Genomic DNA, 21833 nt, shown 5'->3' on the forward strand with positions numbered 1-21833 from the left:
CCATTAAACATATGTTGAACCTTTTTCTATACTGCATTTCTCTTAATCTGATGACTATTTTCCCCATTACTTTAACTGTCAATAATATAGTATTGATAATTTCCTCAGATTTAGCTTCCAATTCATCAGTTTTCTTATCAGCAATGTGTATTTTGCTTTTCATTTCATTCAGTGATTTTTAACTGAAAAAATATATTTCATTGCTATTGATTCTCTGCTTCCTTTCAAAAATACCTGGCCTTTAAAAAAAATTTTTTTTTCCATTTTAATTACTACTTTTATGTCATTTATCATTTTAAACATACTGATGCGTTAAATGAAATTCTTGGATCTAATCATGCTGCTCTGTGTATGTATGTTGAATGACCTTCATTTATGGTGGATTATTTTCTCATGTGTTTATTAACATTTTATTTTGAAATAATTATAAATCATGGGGAATTGTAAAAATAGTATAGACAGGTCCCATGTACCATTCATTCAATTTCCTACAATGGAATCACTTTACATTACTACAGTATAATATCAAAAACAGGAAATTGATATTGGTACAATCCAGACTTTATTCTGATTTCACTAGTTTTACATGCACTCATGTGTAGGTTTGTGTGTATGTGAGTGAGTGTGTGTGTGTATGTGTGTAGCTCTATGCAATTTTATCGTATGTATAAATTCATGTAACTACTACCATAATCAAGATGCAGAACTTTTCCATTAATACAAAGATTCTTGTACTATCCCTTTATATTCACATCTCCCTTTCTTTCCCCATGTCTTTACCAAAGCAACAAATAATGTTGTCCATCTCTATGCCATTTTAAAAATGTTATGTAAGTGGAATCATTAGTATAAAACCTTTTCAGACTGGCATTTTTCATTCAGCGTAATTCCTTTGATATCCATCCAAATTGTTTCATACACCAATAGTTTTCACCTTTTTATTGTTAAGTGGCATTCCGTGGTATGGATGTACTACAGTTTGTATACACATTCACCCACTGAGGAACATTGGAGCTATTCCCAATTTTTGGCTATAACAAATGAAGCTGCTATGAATATTCATATACACAATTCTGTGCAAACGTCAACTTTGTTTCTCTAGGATAAATGCCCAAGAATGCCATTCTGGATTATATGGTGGTTGCGTGTTCAGTTTTATATGAAACTGTCTTTTTTTTTGTCCAACTGTTTTACAGAGTGGATGTACTTTTTACATTCACACCAGCAATGTATGAGTGATCCAGTTTCTCCACATCCCCACCAGCCTTTGATATTGTCACTATTTGTTTATTACAGTTGTTTTAATAGTTATGATATCTCATCATGGTTTTAATGTGTAGTTTCCTAACGGCTATTTACTTGGAATATATTTTCATGACGTTATTTTTTACCTGTATATTCTCTTTGGTAAAAGTCTGCCCATGTCTTTTGTGCATGTTCTACTTGGAATATTTGTTACTTTGAATCTATTGAGTTTTGAGTGTTCTTTATATATTCTAGATACAAGTCCTCAGTCAGATATATGATTTGCAGATATTTTCTTCACTTTATAGCATGTCTTTTCATATTTTTAGCAGAGTCTTTTGTAGAACAAAAGCTTTTAATTTTGATGAAGTCCAGTTTATCAATTTTTTTTTCTTTTATGGCTCATGGTTTTGGAGTTATATCTACAAACTTTTCACTTAGCTCTCAGATTCAGTAATTTTTCTCTTGTTTACTTCTATAAGTTTTATAATTTTATATTTTGTATTTAAATCTATGATCCATTTTGAGTTGATTTTTGTATATGGAGTAAAATGTGAAAATTAGGTCTACTTCCTTTTATTTTTTGCCTATGGATGTCCAATTGCTCCAGTAACATTTCTTGAGAAGACTATCTTTCCTTCATTGAAGTGATGTTGCAACTTTGTCAAAAATCTGTTGGCTGAACTTGTATGGGTTTATTTTTTAGTTATCTCATTATTTTCCATTGAATTATTTGTCTGTTGTTCCAATGATGTCACACTGTTTTGACTACTGGAGATATATACTTTCTTAAATTTGTTAGTGTAGTTCCTCAGATTTTTTTTCCCCAAATTATCTTAGGTACTGTTATGGATTGAATTGTGTCCCCCCAAAATATGTGTTATAAATCCTAACCTCTATGCCTGTGGTTATGATCCCATTTGAGAATAGCTTGTCCTTGTTACGTTAATGAGATAGGATTAGTATAGGGTATATCTTGAGTCAATATCTTTAGAGATATAAAAGAGATTAAACAAAGGAGCAGAAGCAGAAATGAGGGAAGAGGGATGTGAGACCACATGAAGATCACCAAGGGGCCAAGGAACACAGGACCTATAGATGCTGAAAAGAGACAAGGACCTTCCCCCCCATAGCCAACAGAGAGAGAAAGCCTTCCCCTAGAGCCAGCACCCTGAATTTGGACTTCCAGCCTTCTAATGTGAGATATTTCTGTTTGTTGAAGTCACCCACTTATAGTATTTCTGTTATGGCAGCACTACATAACTAAGTCAAGTACTCTAATTTCTTTGCCTTTTAATGTAAATTTTAGAATAAGCTCATTTATATCCAAAAAAAAATCCTGCTTGGATTTTGATAGGAATTGCATTGCAGTTGTACATGAATTTCGGGAGAGCTGACGTTTTTACCACTGAGACTTTCAATCCATGAACATGATACATCTCTTCATTACTTAGATCTTTGATTTCTTTCATCAACATTTTGTAGTTTCCAGCATATATTTCTGTAGATGTTTTGAGAGATTTATACTTAGTATTTTGATTTTTCAGTAATTGCAAATGATATCTTGTTATTAATTTTTATTTTCTCTCACATGTTCATTGTTAGAATCTGGAAATAAATTGATTTCGGTATGTTGATCTTGTACCCTGTGACCTCGCTGAAATCACTTAATAGTTCTAAGAGATGTTTTGTAGACTGCTTCAGATTTTATAATAGACTATCATGTCATCTACAAATATGTTCATTTCTTCCTTTACAATAGATGTATCTTTTATTTCCTTACAGCGCTGGCTAGGGCTTGTCGTATTGTGTTCAGTAAGAATAGTGAGAGAAAAAATCCTGGCTTTGTTACTGATCTTAAGACAAAGCACGCATTCTTTTACAATTAAGTATGATTTTAGCTGTAGGATTTCTTATTTTTTACCAAGTTGAGGACGTTCCCTTCTATTACTAGTTTTCTGAGAATTTTTATCATGAGTCAGTGTTTTACTTTGTGAAATAAAATTTTTATGCATGAATTGATGATTATCCTTTTTTTTTTTTTCTTTCTTTAGCCTGTTAATGTGGCATATTACATTGACCGATTTTAAAATACTGAGCCAGCCTTGCATTCTGAAATAACTCCCACTTGGTCCTAGAGTAGGATTACTTTTATACATTATTGGATTCAATATGCTAATATTTTATTTTAAAAATTTACATGTAATGAGAGATACTGATCTACAGTGTTCATTTTTTGGAACTTTGTTTCTACTATCAGAGTAATTTCAGCCTCATAAAATGAGTAGGAAAGTGTTCTCTCCTATTCTATTTTCTGGAAGATATTGTACAGGCAATTCCTTAAACATTTGGAAGAATTCTCCAGTGAAACCATCCGAGCCAGGGCATATCTTTTTGGGGGAGTTTATAAACTGCATTCGATTTCTTCACAGTTATATTGTTGTTGTTGCTAGGTGTAGTCGAGTTGGTTCTGACTCACAGCGACCCTATGTACAACAGAACGAAACACTGCCCAGTCCTGTGCCATCTTCATGATCGTTATTATGCTTGAGCCCATTGTTGCAGCCACTCTGTCAATTCATCTCAATGAGGGTCTTCCTCTTTATCACTGACTCTCTACCAAGCATGATGCCCTTCTCCAGGGACTGATCACTCCTGATAACATGTCCAAAGTACATGAGATGAAGTTTCACCATCATTCTGGCTGTACTTTTGACAAGGCATATTTGTTCTTTTTTTTTTGGCTGTCCATGGTATGTATATTCAATATTCTTCACCAACACCACAATTCAAAGGCATCAACTCTTCTTCGGTCTTTCTTATTCAGTGTCCAGCTTTCACATGCATATGAAGCGATTGAAAACACCATGGCTTGGGTCAGGTGCACTGTAGTCCTCAAAGTGACATCTTTGCTTTTTAACACTTTAAAGAGGTCTTTTGCAGCAGATGTACCCAACGCAATGCGTCATTTCATTTCTTGACTGCTGCTTCCATGGATGTTGATTGTGCATCCAAATAAAACGAAGTCCTTGACAACGTCAATCTTTTCTCCGTTTAACATGATGTTACTTACTGATTCATTGTGAGGATTTTTGTTTTCTTTATGCTGAGGTGTAATCCATACTGAAGGCTGTGATCTTTCATCTTCATCAGTACGTGCTTCAAGTCCTCTTCACCTTCAGCAAGCAATGTTGTGTCATCTGCATAATGCAGGTTGTTAATTAGTCTTCCTCCAATCCTGATGCCCAATTCTTCTTCATGTAGTCCAGCTTCTTGGATTATTTGCTCAGCATCCAGACTGAATAAGTACGGTGAAAGGAAACAACCCTGACAAACACCTTTCTTGACTTTAAACCATGTGCTACCCCCTTGTTCTGTTCGAATGACTTCCTCTTGATCTATGTACAAGTTCTTCATGAGCACAGTTAAGTAAACAAAACACTGCCCAGTCCTGTGCCATCCTCATGATCATTTTTATGCCTGAGCCCATTGTTCAGCCACTGTGTCAATCTATCTCTTTTCTTGTATTCCCCTTATTTTCTGCCTTCTCTGGTTTTAACTGAGCATTTTATATGATTCTATTTCCTCTCCTCTTTTAGCACACCACGTATATCTGTTTTTAAAAACTTTTTAGTAGTTCACCTGGAGTGTTTAATATGTATTATGACTAATCTAAGCCAGATTCCAATAATACTATGCCACTCTACATGTCGTACAGGTATGTTAAACAGAATATTTCCAATTCTTTCTTCCTGTCCATTATAATTATTCTATAATTCATTTCACTTAGCCATAAGCTAATCACCAAATACATTGTTATTATTACTATTTTGAACAAATAGCTATCTATTAAGATAAATTAAGAAAAATAAAAGATTTTGTTTTACCTGCATTTATTCCTTCTCCTCTTCCTTTTTTTATGTAGATCTGAGTTTCTGACCTATATCATTTTCCTTCTCTCTGAAGAACTTCCTTTAACATTTCTCACTAGGCAAGTCCACTGGTGACAAATTCCCTCAATTTTCATTTGTCTGAAAAAGTCTATTTCTCCCTAAATTTTGAGGGATAATCTCACTAAATACAGAATATTAAGTTGTTGGGTTTTTTTCTTTCAATCCTTTAAATATTTCACTCCACTCTCCTGTAGCATGGTTTCTGAAGAGAATTCCACTGCAATTCTTATCCCTGACTCTCTATAAGCTACTTGTCATTGAGTTGATTTCAACTCTAGCAACCCCTACGTGTGTCAGAATAGGACCATGCTCCATGAGGCTTTCAATGGCTGAATTTTTCGGAAGTAGATCACCAGGCCTTTCTTTGATATTCTCCCTTCATCCTTCAACTTCCAAGTTTTCCTCTAATTCCTCTTTATACTAAAGAGCTTCCTTTATCATTTCTTATCAGCTCTGACAAATTTTATTCATTATTCTTCATTTATGTTGGACAACCACATTAATCTAATTAGGCATTAAATTAAATCCTGGCTAGGCCCCACTCCTAGATCTTAGCCTTACAAAGTTACCAACTGAGAACCTGCAGTGTTCACCAGAATTCCTCCCCACAATACATTCTCAACTCTCACTCTTACCCACAGAGCATAACAATATTACTAAAAACGCTTCTCTGCCTTTCACAGGATTTCTGTTTGATTTATTAACCTCTTTCCATACACAGCTTCATAATTCAGAAAATATATTAAGTGAAAACCTGACAGAATTTTTTCTCATTTGTCTACTTCTCCCTTCTTTTTCTTGTCCCGACCCCTCAAGCCCGAATTTTTGTCTCTTCGGGCTCATGGATCTATAAAAAAAAAATGTGCTAGTTTGTCTTCCTTTTCCCTTTGCCTAAATTATCAGCTTCTTGTTAATGTCCAGAATCAGCAAATACCCTCACAGAAATAGTTGCAGAAGGTTCCATCTCTCCTTCAGGATTGGTCTTTCTCTAAGATTTTAGCCTTCAGTTCCTGGTTGCCTAAACAACTCTCTGATGTCTTTAAACAAATATTTTAAAACTTTATTCAATGTAATATTTGTGTGCTTAACCTGAAATGTGAGACTATGCTTTCTATTTCTTTTATATGGACAATAATTCCAATAATGGTGTGAATATATAAGGGTTACTGTTAAATAATTATTAACTGACTGTTGAGTTCTGATGTAAAAGTCAAATATACCAAATTATATTTACCCTTCATAATTTTCAGTGATTCCAGCAAACTGCACTCTTTCACAGCGTACAAAAACTATAAATACAAGTAGTATAAGTGTTATAGTAGATGTAGCCATTACAAATCTCATAATGGCTTTACAAGACATCTCTAACTTGGAAATAATGACACCTCCCAGTAACTGGCCAATTGCACCTCCTGGAAATAAAACAAGTCCTAAAAGAAAGAAGGAGGAGGAGAGGAAACACAGTTAGAAAATAATCAGGTGACATTGGTACAGTAAATTCATACATGATGCTATCTCTTCTGCTCCAAACATACTGCAATCATAGATTTAAATAAAAAGACACAGAAAACTAAAAGGCATGATGAACCCCTCAACAACTTGAACCTCAAGAGAAATACAAACCTGTGAGTGGAGTTAAAGTCATAGGCCTACTGGACTCTATAGAGAAGTTTTGCTCCTATAATAACGGGGTAATGTAGTAACGGGGTCTAAAACAAACCAAGAACTTACTCTATACAAAAAATACAGGAGCTGTCTTACTGAGAACTACTACTGATTAGCTGCCTGGACTTAAGTCTTATAACAAGAGGTCCCCCTACAGTGGCAAGAGTTCACAGACAGAGATTACCAAGAACTGAACTAAACCACTTATTGGATGTACAATATTAACAATGTCACTAAAAGTGGAACCCTAGAATACTCATTGTAAGATATGATCCCTTATTCAAGCATAAAGAGAAAAAGCAGAAGGAAGACAAGAAATATAGTTAGAAAATATTACGAAGATAACACAGTAAATTCACATATTGATACAATCCTTTTTCCTTTGAATATATAGCAATGATAGATCTAAACATGAATAAAGGACAAAAAATATAAAACAAAAACAAAATAAATTCCATTTACTCCAGATTAAACTTATTGCATAGAAGTATCTGACAACCACTTTAAAATAATTTTTGAATGCTCAAACAGATAAATTAAGGTTCAATTTGCATAGTAATGAAGAAGAAATAATAAAATTAAAACAAAGAAATGGAAAAAAAGAATGGATGGAAAAAGAATAAATAAGAAACACTAGTATTAAAAAATACAAATATTAAAATAAAAACTAACATCCCAGGATAATCTTCAGACTAAACACAATTGAAGAGTACATTACTAAATTGAGAGGGAGTCCTGAGTTTTTCCTGAGTTAGTCGCCCAGTAAGTAACAAAAACAAAAAAGAGTGAAACAAATAACCAAAATAAGCAATTAAAAGACGATGAGTACAGTGCAGAAACGTAACAAAAACTACTTCAGGCAGGTGATCAAGGTCAAATTCAACAGTGATAAGTATTGTTGACAGTATGTGTCTTTGATATGATGTGATGTAAACGGCACTTTACTCCTGTGGTCTTTCTTCCAAATAACCATAATTCCAGTCTAATCATGAGAAAAACATGAGACATTTCCCAATAGAGGGGATTCTTAAAAACACCTGACCAGCAATTCTCTAAACTATCAAAAATAGGGAAACTTAAGAAACAGTTACAGTCAATAGGAGCATAAGGAGACATGACTATTAAATATAATGAGATATCCTGGATGGGATCAGGGAATGAAAAATTGCATTAGGTAAAAAATAAAGAAATTTAAATATTACAACAGAACCAACTGAAATAAAAAGGATCATAACAGAATACGAAAAATTGAACTCCAACAAATTTGAGAGCCTAGAAGAAATGGATAAATGTCTAGAAACACACTACTCACCTAAATTAACACAAACTGAGACAGAAAATCTGAACAGACCCATAACAAGAGAAGAGATCAAAGAAGTAATATAAATAAACTCTCAACAAAAAGAAGCCCTGGTCTAGACGGCTTCTCTGGGGAGTTCTACCAAATATCCAGAGAACACCTCATACCGGCACTACTGGATGGCACCTAACAACAACAAGGAAGACCAGTTAATATGACTATTTTTCACATTTACACACCAACCATTAAAGCCAAAGATGAAGATACTGAAGACTTTTAACAACTTCTACAGTCTGAAATTGATCACATATGCAATCAAGGTGCATTGATAATTACCGGTGATTGCAATGCAAAAATTGAAAACAAAGAAGGATAAGTAGATGGAACATATGACCTTGGTGACAGAAACAATGCCAGAGATCACGTGACAGAATTTCGCAAGAGAAATCACTTATCTGGAGCCCTGGTGGTACCAGTAGTTAAGTGTTCGGCTGCTAACTAAAAGGACGGCACTTCGAAACCACCAGCTGCTCCTTGGGAATGCTATGGGGCAGTTCTACTCTATCCTACAGGGTTTCTATGAGTCAAAATCCATTCGACAGCAACCAGTTTTTTTTTTTTTTTTGGTAATGACTTATTCATTGGAAATGCCTTTTATCAACAATATAAACAATTACTACACGCATGGACCTAACTGGAAGGCATACACAGGAATCAAATCTCTACATCTATGGAAACAGACAATGGTGAAGCTCAATAACATCAGTCAGAAAAAGGCCAGGGCCGACTTTGGAACAGACCATTAATTGCTCATATGCAAGTTCAAGGTGGAGGTGAAGAACAACATTAAAACAAGTCCATGAGAGCCAAAGACTTTGAGTATATCCCACCTAAATTTAGAGACCATTTCAAGAACTGATTTGGCACACTGAACACTAATGACTGAAGACCTCATGAGTTGTGGGAGGACATCATATATGAAGAAAGTAAAAGGTCACTAAAAAGACATGAAGAAAAAAAGACTAACATAGATGCCAGAAGAGGCTCTGAAACTTGCTCTTGAAAGCAGAGTAGCTAAAGTGAACAAAAGAAATGATGAAGTAAAAGAGCTCAACAGAAAATTTCAAAGGGCACCTCAAGAAGGCAAAGTACTATAATGAAATGTGCAAAGACCTAAAGTTAGAAAACCAAAAGGGAAGAACACACTTGGCATTTCTTAAGATCAAAGAACTTAAGAAAAATTCAAGACTTGAGTTAAAATACTGAAAGATTTTATGAGTAAAATGTTGAACTATGCAAGAAGCATCAAAGGAAGATGGAAGGAATACACAGTCACTGTACCAAAAAGAACTGTTCGACATTCTGCCATTTCAGGACATAGCATATGATAGAGAACTAATGGTATAGAGGGAAGAAGTCAAAGCTGTGCTGAAGGCATTGGCAAAAAACAAGGCTCCAGGAACTGACAGAATACCAACTGAGATGTTTCAACAAACAGATGCAGTTAGAGGTGATCACTTGTCTATGTCAAGAAATTTGGAAGACAACAATCTGACAAGCAACTGGAAAAGATCCATATTTGTGCCCATTCCAAAGAAAGGCGATTCAACAGAATGTGGAAATTATCAAACTATATCATTAAAATCAAGTAACATGCAAGTAAAATTTTGCTGAAGATAATTCAAAAGCGGTAGCAGCAGTACACCAACAAGGAACTGTCAGAAATTCAAGCTGGATTCAGAAGAGGACATGGAATGAAGGATATCATTGCTGATGTCAGATGCATCTTGGCTGAAAGCAGAGAATACCAGAAAGATGTCTACCTGTGTTTTATTGACTGTGCAAAGGCACCAGACTGTGTAGATCATTAACAAATATGGACAGCATTGGAAAGAATGGGAATGCAAGAGCACTTAACTGTGCTCATGTGGAGCCTGTACACAGACCAAGAGGCAGTCATTCAACCAGAACAAAGGGATATGCGTGGTTTCAAATCAGGAAAGGTGTGTGTCAGCATTGTATCATTTCACCATACTTATTCAATCTGTATGCTGAGCAAAGAATCTGAGAAGCTGGACTATATGAAGAAGAATGTGGCATCAGAATTGGAGGAAGACTCATTAACAACCTGAATTATGCAGATGACACAACCTTGCTTGCTGAAAGTGAAGAGGACTTGAAGCACTTACTGATAAAGATGAAAGATCACAGCCCTCAGTATGGATTACACCTCAATACAAAGAAAACAAAAATTCTCAGAACTGGGCCAGTAAGCAACATCACGATAAAGAGAGAAAAGACTGAAATTGTCAAGGATTTCATTTTACTTGGATGTACAATCAACATCCATGGAAGCTGCAGTCAAGAAATGAAATGACACATTGCATTGGCAAATCTGCAGCAAAAGACCTCTTCAAAGTGTTAAAAAGCAAAGATGTCACTTTGAGGAGTAAGGTGGGCTGACCCAAGCCATGGTATTTTCAATTACCTCATATGCATGTGAAAGCTGGACAATGCATAAGGAAGACTGAAGAAGAATTGATAGCTTGGAATTACAGTGTTGACGAAAAATGCTGAATATACTATGGACTGCCAAAAAAAAAGAATAAATCTGTCTTGGAAGAAGTACAGCTAGAATGCTTCTTGGAAACAAGCATAGTGGTACTTAACACATGTTATCTGGAGGAATCAGTTCCTGGAGAAGGATATCATGCCTGGTAAAGTAAAGGATCACTGAAAAAGAGGAAGACCCTCAATGAGACGGATTGACACAGTGGCTGCAACAATCGGTTCAAACATAGCACTGATTGTGAGGATGGTACAGGACTGCGTAGCATTTCATTCTGTTGTACACAGTGTCGCTATGAGCGGAAACCTACTTGACGGCACCCAACAATAAGTTGTGTTCTTTATATAATTTTTCTATTTCATCAATACTGTCAAAGTTAAACACAGGATATTGTTCAAAATAACCTTTTATTATATTTTTAATGTCCATATGATCCAGAACACTTAATTGTGCTAATGATACACAATTGTGCTAATGAGGAATTTTTACATAGATGAAGAGGCAGTTGTTCAGGCAGAACAAGGGGATACTAATTGGTTTAAAGTCAGGAAAGGTATGTGTCAGGGTTGTCTTCTTTCACCATACCTATTCAATCTGTATGCTGAGCAAATAATACAAGAAGCTAGACTGTACGAAGAAGAACGGGGCATCAGGATTGGACGAAGACTCATGAACAACCTGCGTTATGCAAATGACACAACCTTGCTCGCTAAAAGTGAAAAGGACTTGAAGCACTTACTCATAAAGATCAAAGACCACAGCCTTCAGTATGGATTGCACCTCAACATAAAGAAAAAAATCCTTACAACTGGACCAATGAGCAACATCATGGTAAATGGAGAAAAGATTGAAGTTGTCAAAGATTTCATTTTACTTCAATGCACAATCAACAGCCATGGAAGCAGCAGTCAAGAAATCAAAAGACTCATTGTATTGGGTAAATCTGCTGCAAAGGACCTCTTTAAAGCGTTGAAGAGCAAAGATGTCACCTTGAAGACTAAGTTGCACCTGACCCAAGCCATGGTATTTTCAATCACATCATATGCATGTGAAAGCTGGACAATGAATAAGGAAGACTGAAGAAGCATTGATGCCTTTGAACTGTGGTGTTGGCAAAGAATATTGAATATACCATGGACTGCCAAAAGAATCAACAAATCCGTCTTAGAAGAAGTACAAGTAGAATGCTCCTTAGAAGCAAGGATGGCGAGACTGTGTCTTGCATACTTTGGACATGTTGTCAGGAGGGATCAGTCCCTGGAGAAGGGCATCATGCTTGGCAGAGTACAGGGTCAGCAGAAAAGAGGAAGAGCCTCAATGAGGTGGACTGACACAGTGGCTGCAACAATAAGCTCAAGCATAACAACGATTGTAAGGATGGCGCAGGACTGGGCAGTGTTTCGTTCTGTTGTGCATAGGGTCGCTATGAGTCGGAACCGACTTGATGGCACCTAAGAACAACATATGATCTGGAGTAATATCTAAATATTTCAATACTAATATCAATAACTTGTGTGAATTATTTTTTTTTTTCTTGCTAAGTCCTTCTAAGATTTACTAATTTTATTAATCTTTTCATTGAACTAACTTTGGGCCTTGTTGATTTTCTCTCTTGTATGATAGTTTTCTATTTCTCATCTTTATCAGTTCCTTGCTTCTATTATCCCTTCCTTCGACTTGCTTTCGGTTGATTTGATTTTCTTTCTCTAGCTTCTTGAGGCAGAAACTTAGATCACTGATTCTCAGTCTAGCTTCTCTGCAAATATAAGCATGTCTCTCTAATCGATTTAGCTGTGTCCCACATGTTTTGTTTGACATGTTAAATGTTTATATAATTTCCATCGTGATTTTTTCCTTTACCAATAAAAGTATATGTTTGATTTCCAACCTGGTGAGCTTGCTATGCTTATTTTTTGTTACTGATTTCCAGCCTAATACAAGTGTGGTCAGAGATTACCTTCTGAATAATTTCAAAACTTTGAAATGCATTGAGACTCGCTTTATGACCCAGCATATGGTCAATGTTTTATGCACATTTGAGAACAAAGTGTTTTCTGAACTTATTTGGTAAAGTGCTCTATATATGTATCAATTAAGTTGAGTTTGTTAATTTAGTTGTTTAGATCTTCTGCCTTTAGTATGTCTCCTGCCTGTCAGCTATTAAGAGAGGTATGTTAAAGTCTCACGCTGTGACTATAAATTTATCTATTTTTTTTATTTCAGTCACATTTTTGTCTTACATATTTTGAAACTATGTTATTGAGGGCATATACATATATACTCATGATCTCTACTTCATAAGCTGACCCCTCTGTCATTATACATGATCCCACTTTATAAAAAGTAACAACCCTTGCTTTGAAGACCACTTCACTTAAAATTATTATAGTTACACCAACTTTTCCTTTGGTTAGTGTTTGTATAATATAACTTTTTCTATCCTTTTTCTTTTAACCTTTTCATGTCTCCATATTTAAGCAGTACCTCTTACAAGTAACATATAGTTGGATTTCCCCCCATTCTGACAATTTTTAGTTTATTTATATGTAATATAAGTACTGATATATTTTTTAGATAACAATTTTCCATGAGTCTCTCATGTTTCTGTAGATATTGCAAGCAGAAGCACTGACTGCTTTTTGTTCCAAACTACCTCTGTATATCTGCATTGCACACAAACATTTGTATAGTGAAAAGTTTTGAATAATAGAGATAGTGTTCCCCTTGATAGCACAATACAGTTTTGCTTATATCTCTGGAAGCTAGAGATAGTTACTCCCTCTGGAACTAAGAGAAGACATGCTTGCTGTCAAGCATAATAAAGACAATGTCTACCTCTGGATCAAAGAGCAAGCACGATATTGCCCATTATAAACCATTTGTTTCCTTAAGCTCGGGGTACCTCCCCTGCAATGCAATGCAGTGTATGTGCAATGTAAGCTGACCCACTTTCATATTACTCTGTGAGAACTGGGGTTCAGGGAACTGATACAAAAAACTGATGATACACTAACTACTACCATTGCTGTGAATCGTAGGTTGTTTTTCCTCTCTGACCAAGAAATCTGCATCATCTACCAGCATCCATGGAGCTGTGATAGGCTAACTTGTTAGCTCACAAATAGGATAAAATCTCAAACCCTCCATAGAATTTAGTGGTTTTGGTGACAAGGACAGGATGCTGACAGAGACATGGCTCTCTGGAAGAGGAAAGATTTTGAGGCAAGTTCTGGGAATCAATAGTGAACACGCTGACCAAATTATATAGTCCAGTCTATTGCTATTAACGAAGAATAAGTAAAGAGGTATTCTCAGGCCAAGTACTAGTAAGTAGATTCAAAGACAGTTCCAAGGACAGTACCAAGATTGTTGTTAACTCTCCTCCAGGCTGGAGGACTTCCTTGCCATCTAGAAATCACTCTCAGGACCACCCTATTTTAAAAACTTATACTAAGTTTCTTACTGGTTGGGCAGAAGACTCCTCTTGTTTTCAGACAAGGGTTATAAAGATGTGCAACCACACTGAGTTTAAAATGAGGAAAATTTATAACTTCTATAGGCAGAAACAAAGTGAATCATTAGAACTCTGGCTGGTTTGCTTGGGAGATGAGGGACTGTGATGCATAATTGCTCATTAAGGTGCAATGGCAACACATGGGCTGTTTTAGGCCTCAGCTCCTCTTGCAGTCTTTCCTCCTGCCAAACTTAGATCCATTTGGATACAAAAGTAAAAACTCTTACAGTTTTTTGCAGTGCGTCCTGGCTGCAGATACCCTTGTGAAAACATAGATGAAGCACTGAATAGAATTTGGACACTTACTGCCCCAGAAAAGAAGGTAAACTGACTGTTGGACCTTGTCTGAATGTACCTTTGTCGTGACTCCAATATACTGTCATGGCTCTGGTTTTGGAATGTAGAATTGGTATTTATATTTTACAAGCATGTACTGTGAATTTCTCCTAAAGTCCAAAAGTGCTAGTGGGATATATAAGTTGCTACCCAAACTGTCCCTTGCATCTTCCCAAGTGGTTTAACAGTAACAGCATAGAATTCCGAGAAAGGAAAATCCCAATTTTAAGGTCTCGAAGGCAGCAGAAGAAGTAAAAGACGCAATATGTTAATTAAACAGACCTGTATGGCCAGAGAAAAAGGTTAACAGGAGCTACAGGCTTACAGTAGATTCTACCAACTGAATGTAGTTGTCACTCCTATAGTCCTTGTGATTATAACTAAATCAATTGACAGATTGATAGCACTTAGTATGCTGCCTTGAACATTGCCAAAGTATTCTTTTGTAACCCACTTGCACCCAAGGGTAAAGACCAATTCTTATTCATGTGGCAAGGCCACAAATATACATTTATAGTACTCCCTTAGAAGTACTTAAACTCCCCTGCTATTTGTTACCAGTGAGTGGGTCAGGATTTACCGCAAGTACCACTACCCTCTAACACTCAAAGCTTTTATTGATATATGATGTCCAGTTGGATTGCAGGACACAAGTTTCAGATTCAATGGCCATGACTGCGGTGTTATCACATCTTTGCCAGCAAGGGTGGCTGATAATCCCCAACAAAACTCAGGAGACGGCTCATCAATATTATTTTCGGAACTATGTGGACAGGTTCCAAATCCACAATACTCAATCTCTCTGGTTGTCAAAAAAAACCCAAAAACTGCTACTTCCCCACCCCTGCCTCCAATGAAAAAAAGGAGGCCCAATACTATATTGGACTCTTTAGGTATTAGAGACAATATGTACCTCACCTGGGCATTCTACTTTGTCTTTTACACCAGCTAACATACAAATTATGAGTTCGGCCCAAACCTACATTGGAAACTGATCAGAAAACAACAGCATGCTCTCTACAATGGGATGCCACAGACTTAATGACCCCGTTGAGCTACAAGCCTCTGTGAATTATGATCTTGTGGACTGGAGCATATGGCAAAGGAAGGCAGTTTCCACTCAGAGGCACCCTTTGAGGTGATGGACTAATTGACTCCCTGACATGGCTACCTTTTGAAAAGCAACTATTAGCTTACTAGGAGCTCTTGATGAAACCTAAGCCATGATATGTTGAGTCCTTGTTCACTCTCTGGACTGACATTCCCATTTGGTGATGGGCCAAATTAGACTTAAAAGCTAACGATGTTGGAAAAGCCTCATTTGTCAAATGGAAATGGTATATTCAAGAACGCAGAAGAGGCCATAAGAGATCTTCAATTATTTAAGGAAACACCATCAGTAGATGATAAAGCCCTAGAAGACTATGGAAATCTCTCTAAAATTAAGCTCCTTTTGGTTACTCAGGGGAAGCTTCCCATAGGGGTAACTGACACATTATTTATGTGAGCTCTGGGGGCAGTTATCCCTACAATGGGAGTAACCCAATTAGATCCCAACTCATAGCAACCCTATACGACAGAGTAGAACTGTCCCATAGAGTTTCCAAGTAGTGCCTGGTGGAGGTGGTGTGAAATTTGTCCCTGATTTTACTTTAAAAAAAAAAATCAATGGCACGATCTAATCCCTAGGAAGCACTCTGGTCAGCCTCAACTCACTGATCAGCATTATTAGGGATGACATAATTGCCCAAAACTTCCACCTTGCAGGCCAAGATGGAATCTGTGCAACTAATAATACATTCTATTATTCTACCTGTATTAATGCCTCAGGCTAAGTATAAAGGTCAGTACAGAAACTGAAGAAGAAAGCCACTTGGCTTTCTAAAATACACCTGGATTACTAAGGAATTTGTTCAGCTGGCTGGGTCCAGGACCTTTGAGAGTGTGACTGAGGTCAGTACTGCATGTTGGCCTCATCCTGTTGCTTAGAGTACTGTCGATATTAGCCTTAGTTAAATACTATATGAAACAAATTGAATGGGTTTGGTTCAAGCCTATATTGATCAGATTATTGAGTGGCCAACAAAGTTGTGCAGTCATGGAAAAATCCATCATTATAGCTCTTGAAACCAATCTGCATCATGTTTTTGGCTTTCAGGACTGTTTGCAATCTGTCAGTGGTGTGCCCTTTACCTCAAAATCTACTCAATAATATCTCTGCACATCTTAATATTTGTTTTCTATTTGAACCCCGTGCTTTATGTTTGTTTTTCTTTCCTATTTTGATCAGATTTTTTTATATTAATATACTCATTTACTATTCTTTTGCTGACTGCCCTAAAATTTACAGCATATATTCTTATTTTTAAGAGCCTAAAACAAATGATTACCTTTATCACTTTCATATTAATGCTGGAACCTTAAAATATTTCATTCATTTGCAACCTCTTTTGTAGAGCCAATTTTCAATATCTAGAAACAATGAAGATGTACACAATACAATTCTCCTTTAATGTCTAAACCTAGATCAAATAATAAATGTGCACAGAAGACATGAACAGGCTTATTTATTATTGCATTGTTTGGAAAAGTGAAAAAAAAATGAAGGCAATTTCATGTTCATTAACCAGCCAGTGGATAGATTAGGGTAAATTAATAAGATCATGGATAAACAAACAGTGGTACATTTATAAAATAGAATTTCATAGCACAGCTAAAATGCAGTAAGTAGATATAGATCAACATGAATTTGAACAGTATAATTTCTGATTAAAAAAGTAGATTATTACAAAATGAAACAAGAATTTTAGAAATATGATATATACATAACCAGAAAAGACATACAAACATGTATGGGAAAGATGGACTCTAACTTCAGAAGAATGATTACCTTCCCAGAAGGAGAAAGGAAAATAAATGGTATTAAGCGAGGGAGGTTCAGAAGTCCTTACAAAGTATTATGTGTTAAAAAATATTAATACAACAATGGTAAAGTGCTCATATTTTCATAATTTGAGCAAAGGCTATCTGTTCTTAATACTCCCTGTACTGTGTTTATTTGAAATATTTCATACATATGTGTATGAAAATTGTATACAAAATTTTTGAAATGAACACAATGAGCAGAAAAGTCTACCTGCAAGTGTAGCTGCCACTGTGGGTGTTAATTCATACTGATTTTCAATATATTTAGGCAAAAATTCAGAAACTCCAATAACAAGTAAATTTTCAGTAGCTCTGGACAGAGCTAGGCACACAAACACTTGATTCTTCATCAAAATCTGAAATAGAAATGAGTTACATATCAACTATTTTATTAGGTTAATAGCAATAGATACGCTCAAATGTGTGTTAATGATCAATCCACAAAAATTTTACTTTTTGCAATCTAAAGCAAAAATATTGAAAAAATACAAATCCAAACAGATATCTTAAAATTCACCAATAACCTAAACCATAAAAGTCATATATCCAAAAACCAAACTCACTACCATTGAGTTGACTCCGAGTCATGGAGGCCCCATAGCATTTCCGCGGCTGTAAAACTCTACAGAAGTAGACTTCCACAACTTGCTCCCAAGAAGCCACTGGTGGTTTCGAACCCCCAGTCTTTTGGTTAGCAGTCAATCACTTTAACCACTCCACCACTAAGGCTCCTAAAGGTCATGTCGTTTTTAAAATGTTTTTTGTTATGGTTGTTCATTTTCTTGTCTTCTCTTTTTTTCCCCATAATTTGCTCTCTATAACATCTATAATTTTAATTTGTGGGTCTGACAGCTTATTGGAAAGATTCACAAAAAATAAATAGGTCATTAACCAGGTATCTAGAATTTCCCTTTACTTTTGTTTACTCATTTATTAATCTTCTTAGCAAGTCTTTTTTTTTTTTTTAACTAAAAGACAAAGGAAATTTAAGTAACATTCAGGGAAAATCATGAGGACTACAATTAATAAGATACAATTGTATTTTACTCCTGAAATTACCTAAATAAAAAGTGAAGTTATAGAAATACTGTACTCTAGTAAACTTGTTGAACTTATTCAGAAGTCTTACTAGGATATACAGGGATGGTTTACTATTACCTATTTCACTATTCAGAGTAACTAACATGATAGTTTATCACCGGTCTGTCAATTTGTCATACTGTGGTGGCTTGTGTGTTACTATGATGCTGGAAGCTATGCAACTAGTATTTCAAATACCAGCACAATCACCATGTTGGACAGGTTTCAGTGGAGCTTCTAGACTAAGACAGACTAAGAAGAAGGATCCAGCAGTCCACTTCTGAAAAAACTGGTTGGTGAAAACCTTATGAATAGCAGCAGAACTTTGTCTGATATAGTGCTGGAAGATGAGCCCCTCGGGTTGGAAGGCACTTAAAACAAAATGGAGAAAGACCTGCCTTCTCAAAGTAGAACCGACCTTAATGACATGGTTGGAATAATGCTTTCAGAACCTTCATTTGCTGTGGCACTACTCAAGATGTGAAGAAACAGCTGAAAACATCCATTAATGATCAGGACACGGAATGTCAGAGTACAAACCTAAGAAAATTTAAAGTTGTCAAAAATGAAATGGAATGCTAGAAGATAATAAGCTGAAATGGACTGGTATTGACCATTTTGAATTGGACAATCACATAGTCTATTATGCTGGGAATGACAAATTGAAGAGGAATGGCACCACCATCATTGTCAAAGAGAACATTTCAAGATCTATCCTGAAGTACAATGCTGCTCTCAGTAATAGGATAATGTCCATATGCCTACAAGAAAGACCAGTTAATAAGACTGTTACTCAAATTTACACACCACCCATTAAGGCCAAAGTCGAAGAAACTGAAGGTTTTTACCAACTTCTGCAGTCTGAAATCAATCAAACATGCAATTGAGATGCAGTGATTCGAATGTGAAAGTTGGACAAAAAGAAGAAGGATTAGAAGTTGGAAAACATGCCCCCAGTGATAGAAACGATGCTGGAGATTGAACCATAGAATTTTGCAAGACCAACAACCTATTCATTGGAAATGCCTTTTGTCGACAACACAAATGGTGACTATTGATGTGGACCTCACCAGTTGGACTACGTAGGAATCAAACTGACTACATTTATAGAAAGAGACAATGGAGAAGCTCAATATCATCAGCCAGAACAAGGTCAGGGGCCGACTGCAGAACAAACCATCAATTCACATATGCAAGCATGAGTTGAAGCTGAAGAAAATTAAAACAAGTCCACGAGACCTTGAGTATATTACACCAGATGCATTGGATACTAATGACAGAAGTCCAGACAAATTGTGGCATGACATCAAGGACATTATATATGAAGAAAGCAAAAAGTCGTTAAAAAGACAGGAAAGAAAGAAAAGTCCAAAATGGATGTCAGAAGAGATTCTGAAACTTGCTCTTGTACATAGAGTAGCTAAAGCAAACAGAAGAGATAATGAAGTAGAAGAACTGAAAAGAAAGGATTTCACAGGGCAGCTGAAGAAGACAAAGTAGAGTATTACAATGAAATGTGCAAAGACCTACAGTTACAAAACCAAAAGGAAAGAACACTCTTGGCATGTCTCTCATGCTGAAAGAACTGAAGAAAAAAATTCAAGCCTCGAGTTGCAATATTAAAGGATACTATGAGCAAGATATTGAACAATGCAGGAAGCATCAAGGGAAGTTGGAAGTAATACAGTCACTGTACCAAAAACAACTGGTTGACGTTCAGCCATTTCAGGAGGTAGCATATGATGGAGAATTGATGGTACTGAAAAGGCGGGGCGGAGATGGCGGAGTAGTCAGATGCTTCCAGTGATCCCTTTTACAACAAAGACCCAAAAGAATAAGTGAAATGATTATATATATGATAAGCTAGGAGCCCTGACCATCAAAGGCAAAGTTAGGAAATTGGACTAAGAAGCAAGCAGAGGAAGAAACAGTTCAGAAATGGCGAGGAGTTGCTGGACCTGACTCGGACAGAACTAGCTCCCCTCAGTCACAATCCCCTGGAGAAACCGAGGAAGGGCTGGCAGTAGCATTCAGGACAGGGTTTCCTCAGGGAGAGACAGTGAGCAGCACAGTCTACTCACACCTCCAGAATCAGAGAAGAACAACACTCTCGGCAAAAGCTAAGTACTTGCATTTATTTACTGCACCCCCAGCTCCAAAGCCACCTTCAGTGGCTGTAGATTTCCCTGGGCCTGAGATAGGTACTGCTGCTCACCCTGAGCCATTCTCTTTGCCTTGGAGTAGGAATAAATTAACAACTGGGGGAAAAGATAATCTGCTAGCTCCACTAAGCTAGGGAGCTCAGGACAGAAGCAGCTCCTGTCCAGGCACAAATGGCCCACGGACATTGAATACCTTTCACTCCAGCATGGACCTGTGTGGGCCCATTTCAGGAGATTAGGTCTTTGTTGGTAGACTGCAACACTGTATGTGCTTGAGATCTGACTTTAAATGTTTCACCTGTGTACTGGAAGGTGGGTTTTTGATGTTGGACACAGCTTTACCTATTAAACAGGGTCCTCACCTACCCATATCAGGGGCCTGAGGACTGGTGGCTCCATCCATGTCACCTAGCCACCCACAGCAGGGGTCCAAGGATAAGTGATGCTTCCCAATCCTTACAACCAAAAGCGTTGGGTGCCCATGGTCTGGCTGCAGAACCCACCCACCTGCGTGCACTCTAGGAAAGAGGGACACACTTTCCTCACAGACACCTGGGGGATGGTTGTCAGCTCTCTGTTTTATTCAGAGTATGACTCCCTGCTGCAAACAAATACCTGTGCCTACACCAATCACCCCTGACCCTCTAAGACTATAGGACAGAGCCTATACCACACACTTGGTGACCAACTACCTGGACACCTGAGCTGAGTCCATACAAGAAAAGTGAATGGACTTCTAGATTAATATACCTGATAACAGCTCTAGCCATCTGGTGAAAGGACATTACTGCCTCAAAGGTGCAAATAATCAACCTAGCTCACTCAGTCAGTCTATTTGGGAATATCAAAACAAAAGAAAGCACGAAGCTAGGATACAGTAAGCAAACATAAAATAAATTAATATGATAATGTGAAGATGGCTCAGAGACAAAAGTCAATATCAAATCACATAAAGAAGCAGACAATGATCAGTTCAACAAGCTCTCAAAACAAAGAATCAAGGGATCTTCCAGATGAAGATGTATTCCTGGAATTACCAGATGTACAATACAAAAGGTTAACATACAGAACTTCTAAACAGGTC

At 36.7% G+C, this 21833-nt stretch overlaps 1 protein-coding gene across 1 annotated transcript in view; it reads right to left on the reverse strand.

Annotated features, from left to right (window-relative positions):
* Positions 1 to 21833, reverse strand: part of SLCO6A1 (solute carrier organic anion transporter family member 6A1) — a 131636-nt gene that overhangs the window by 51661 nt on the left and 58142 nt on the right. Inside the window, exons 8-9 of the mRNA XM_064279698.1 lie at positions 17719 to 17863; positions 6433 to 6628 (exon numbers count right to left, since the gene is read on the reverse strand). Of these exons, the coding sequence (XP_064135768.1) occupies positions 6433 to 6628; positions 17719 to 17863 (341 nt within the window). The remainder of the gene's footprint in view (positions 1 to 6432; positions 6629 to 17718; positions 17864 to 21833) is intronic.

The sequence above is a fragment of the Loxodonta africana genome, chromosome 2 (assembly GCF_030014295.1).
Source record: "Loxodonta africana isolate mLoxAfr1 chromosome 2, mLoxAfr1.hap2, whole genome shotgun sequence".
Taxonomy (NCBI): domain Eukaryota; kingdom Metazoa; phylum Chordata; class Mammalia; order Proboscidea; family Elephantidae; genus Loxodonta; species Loxodonta africana.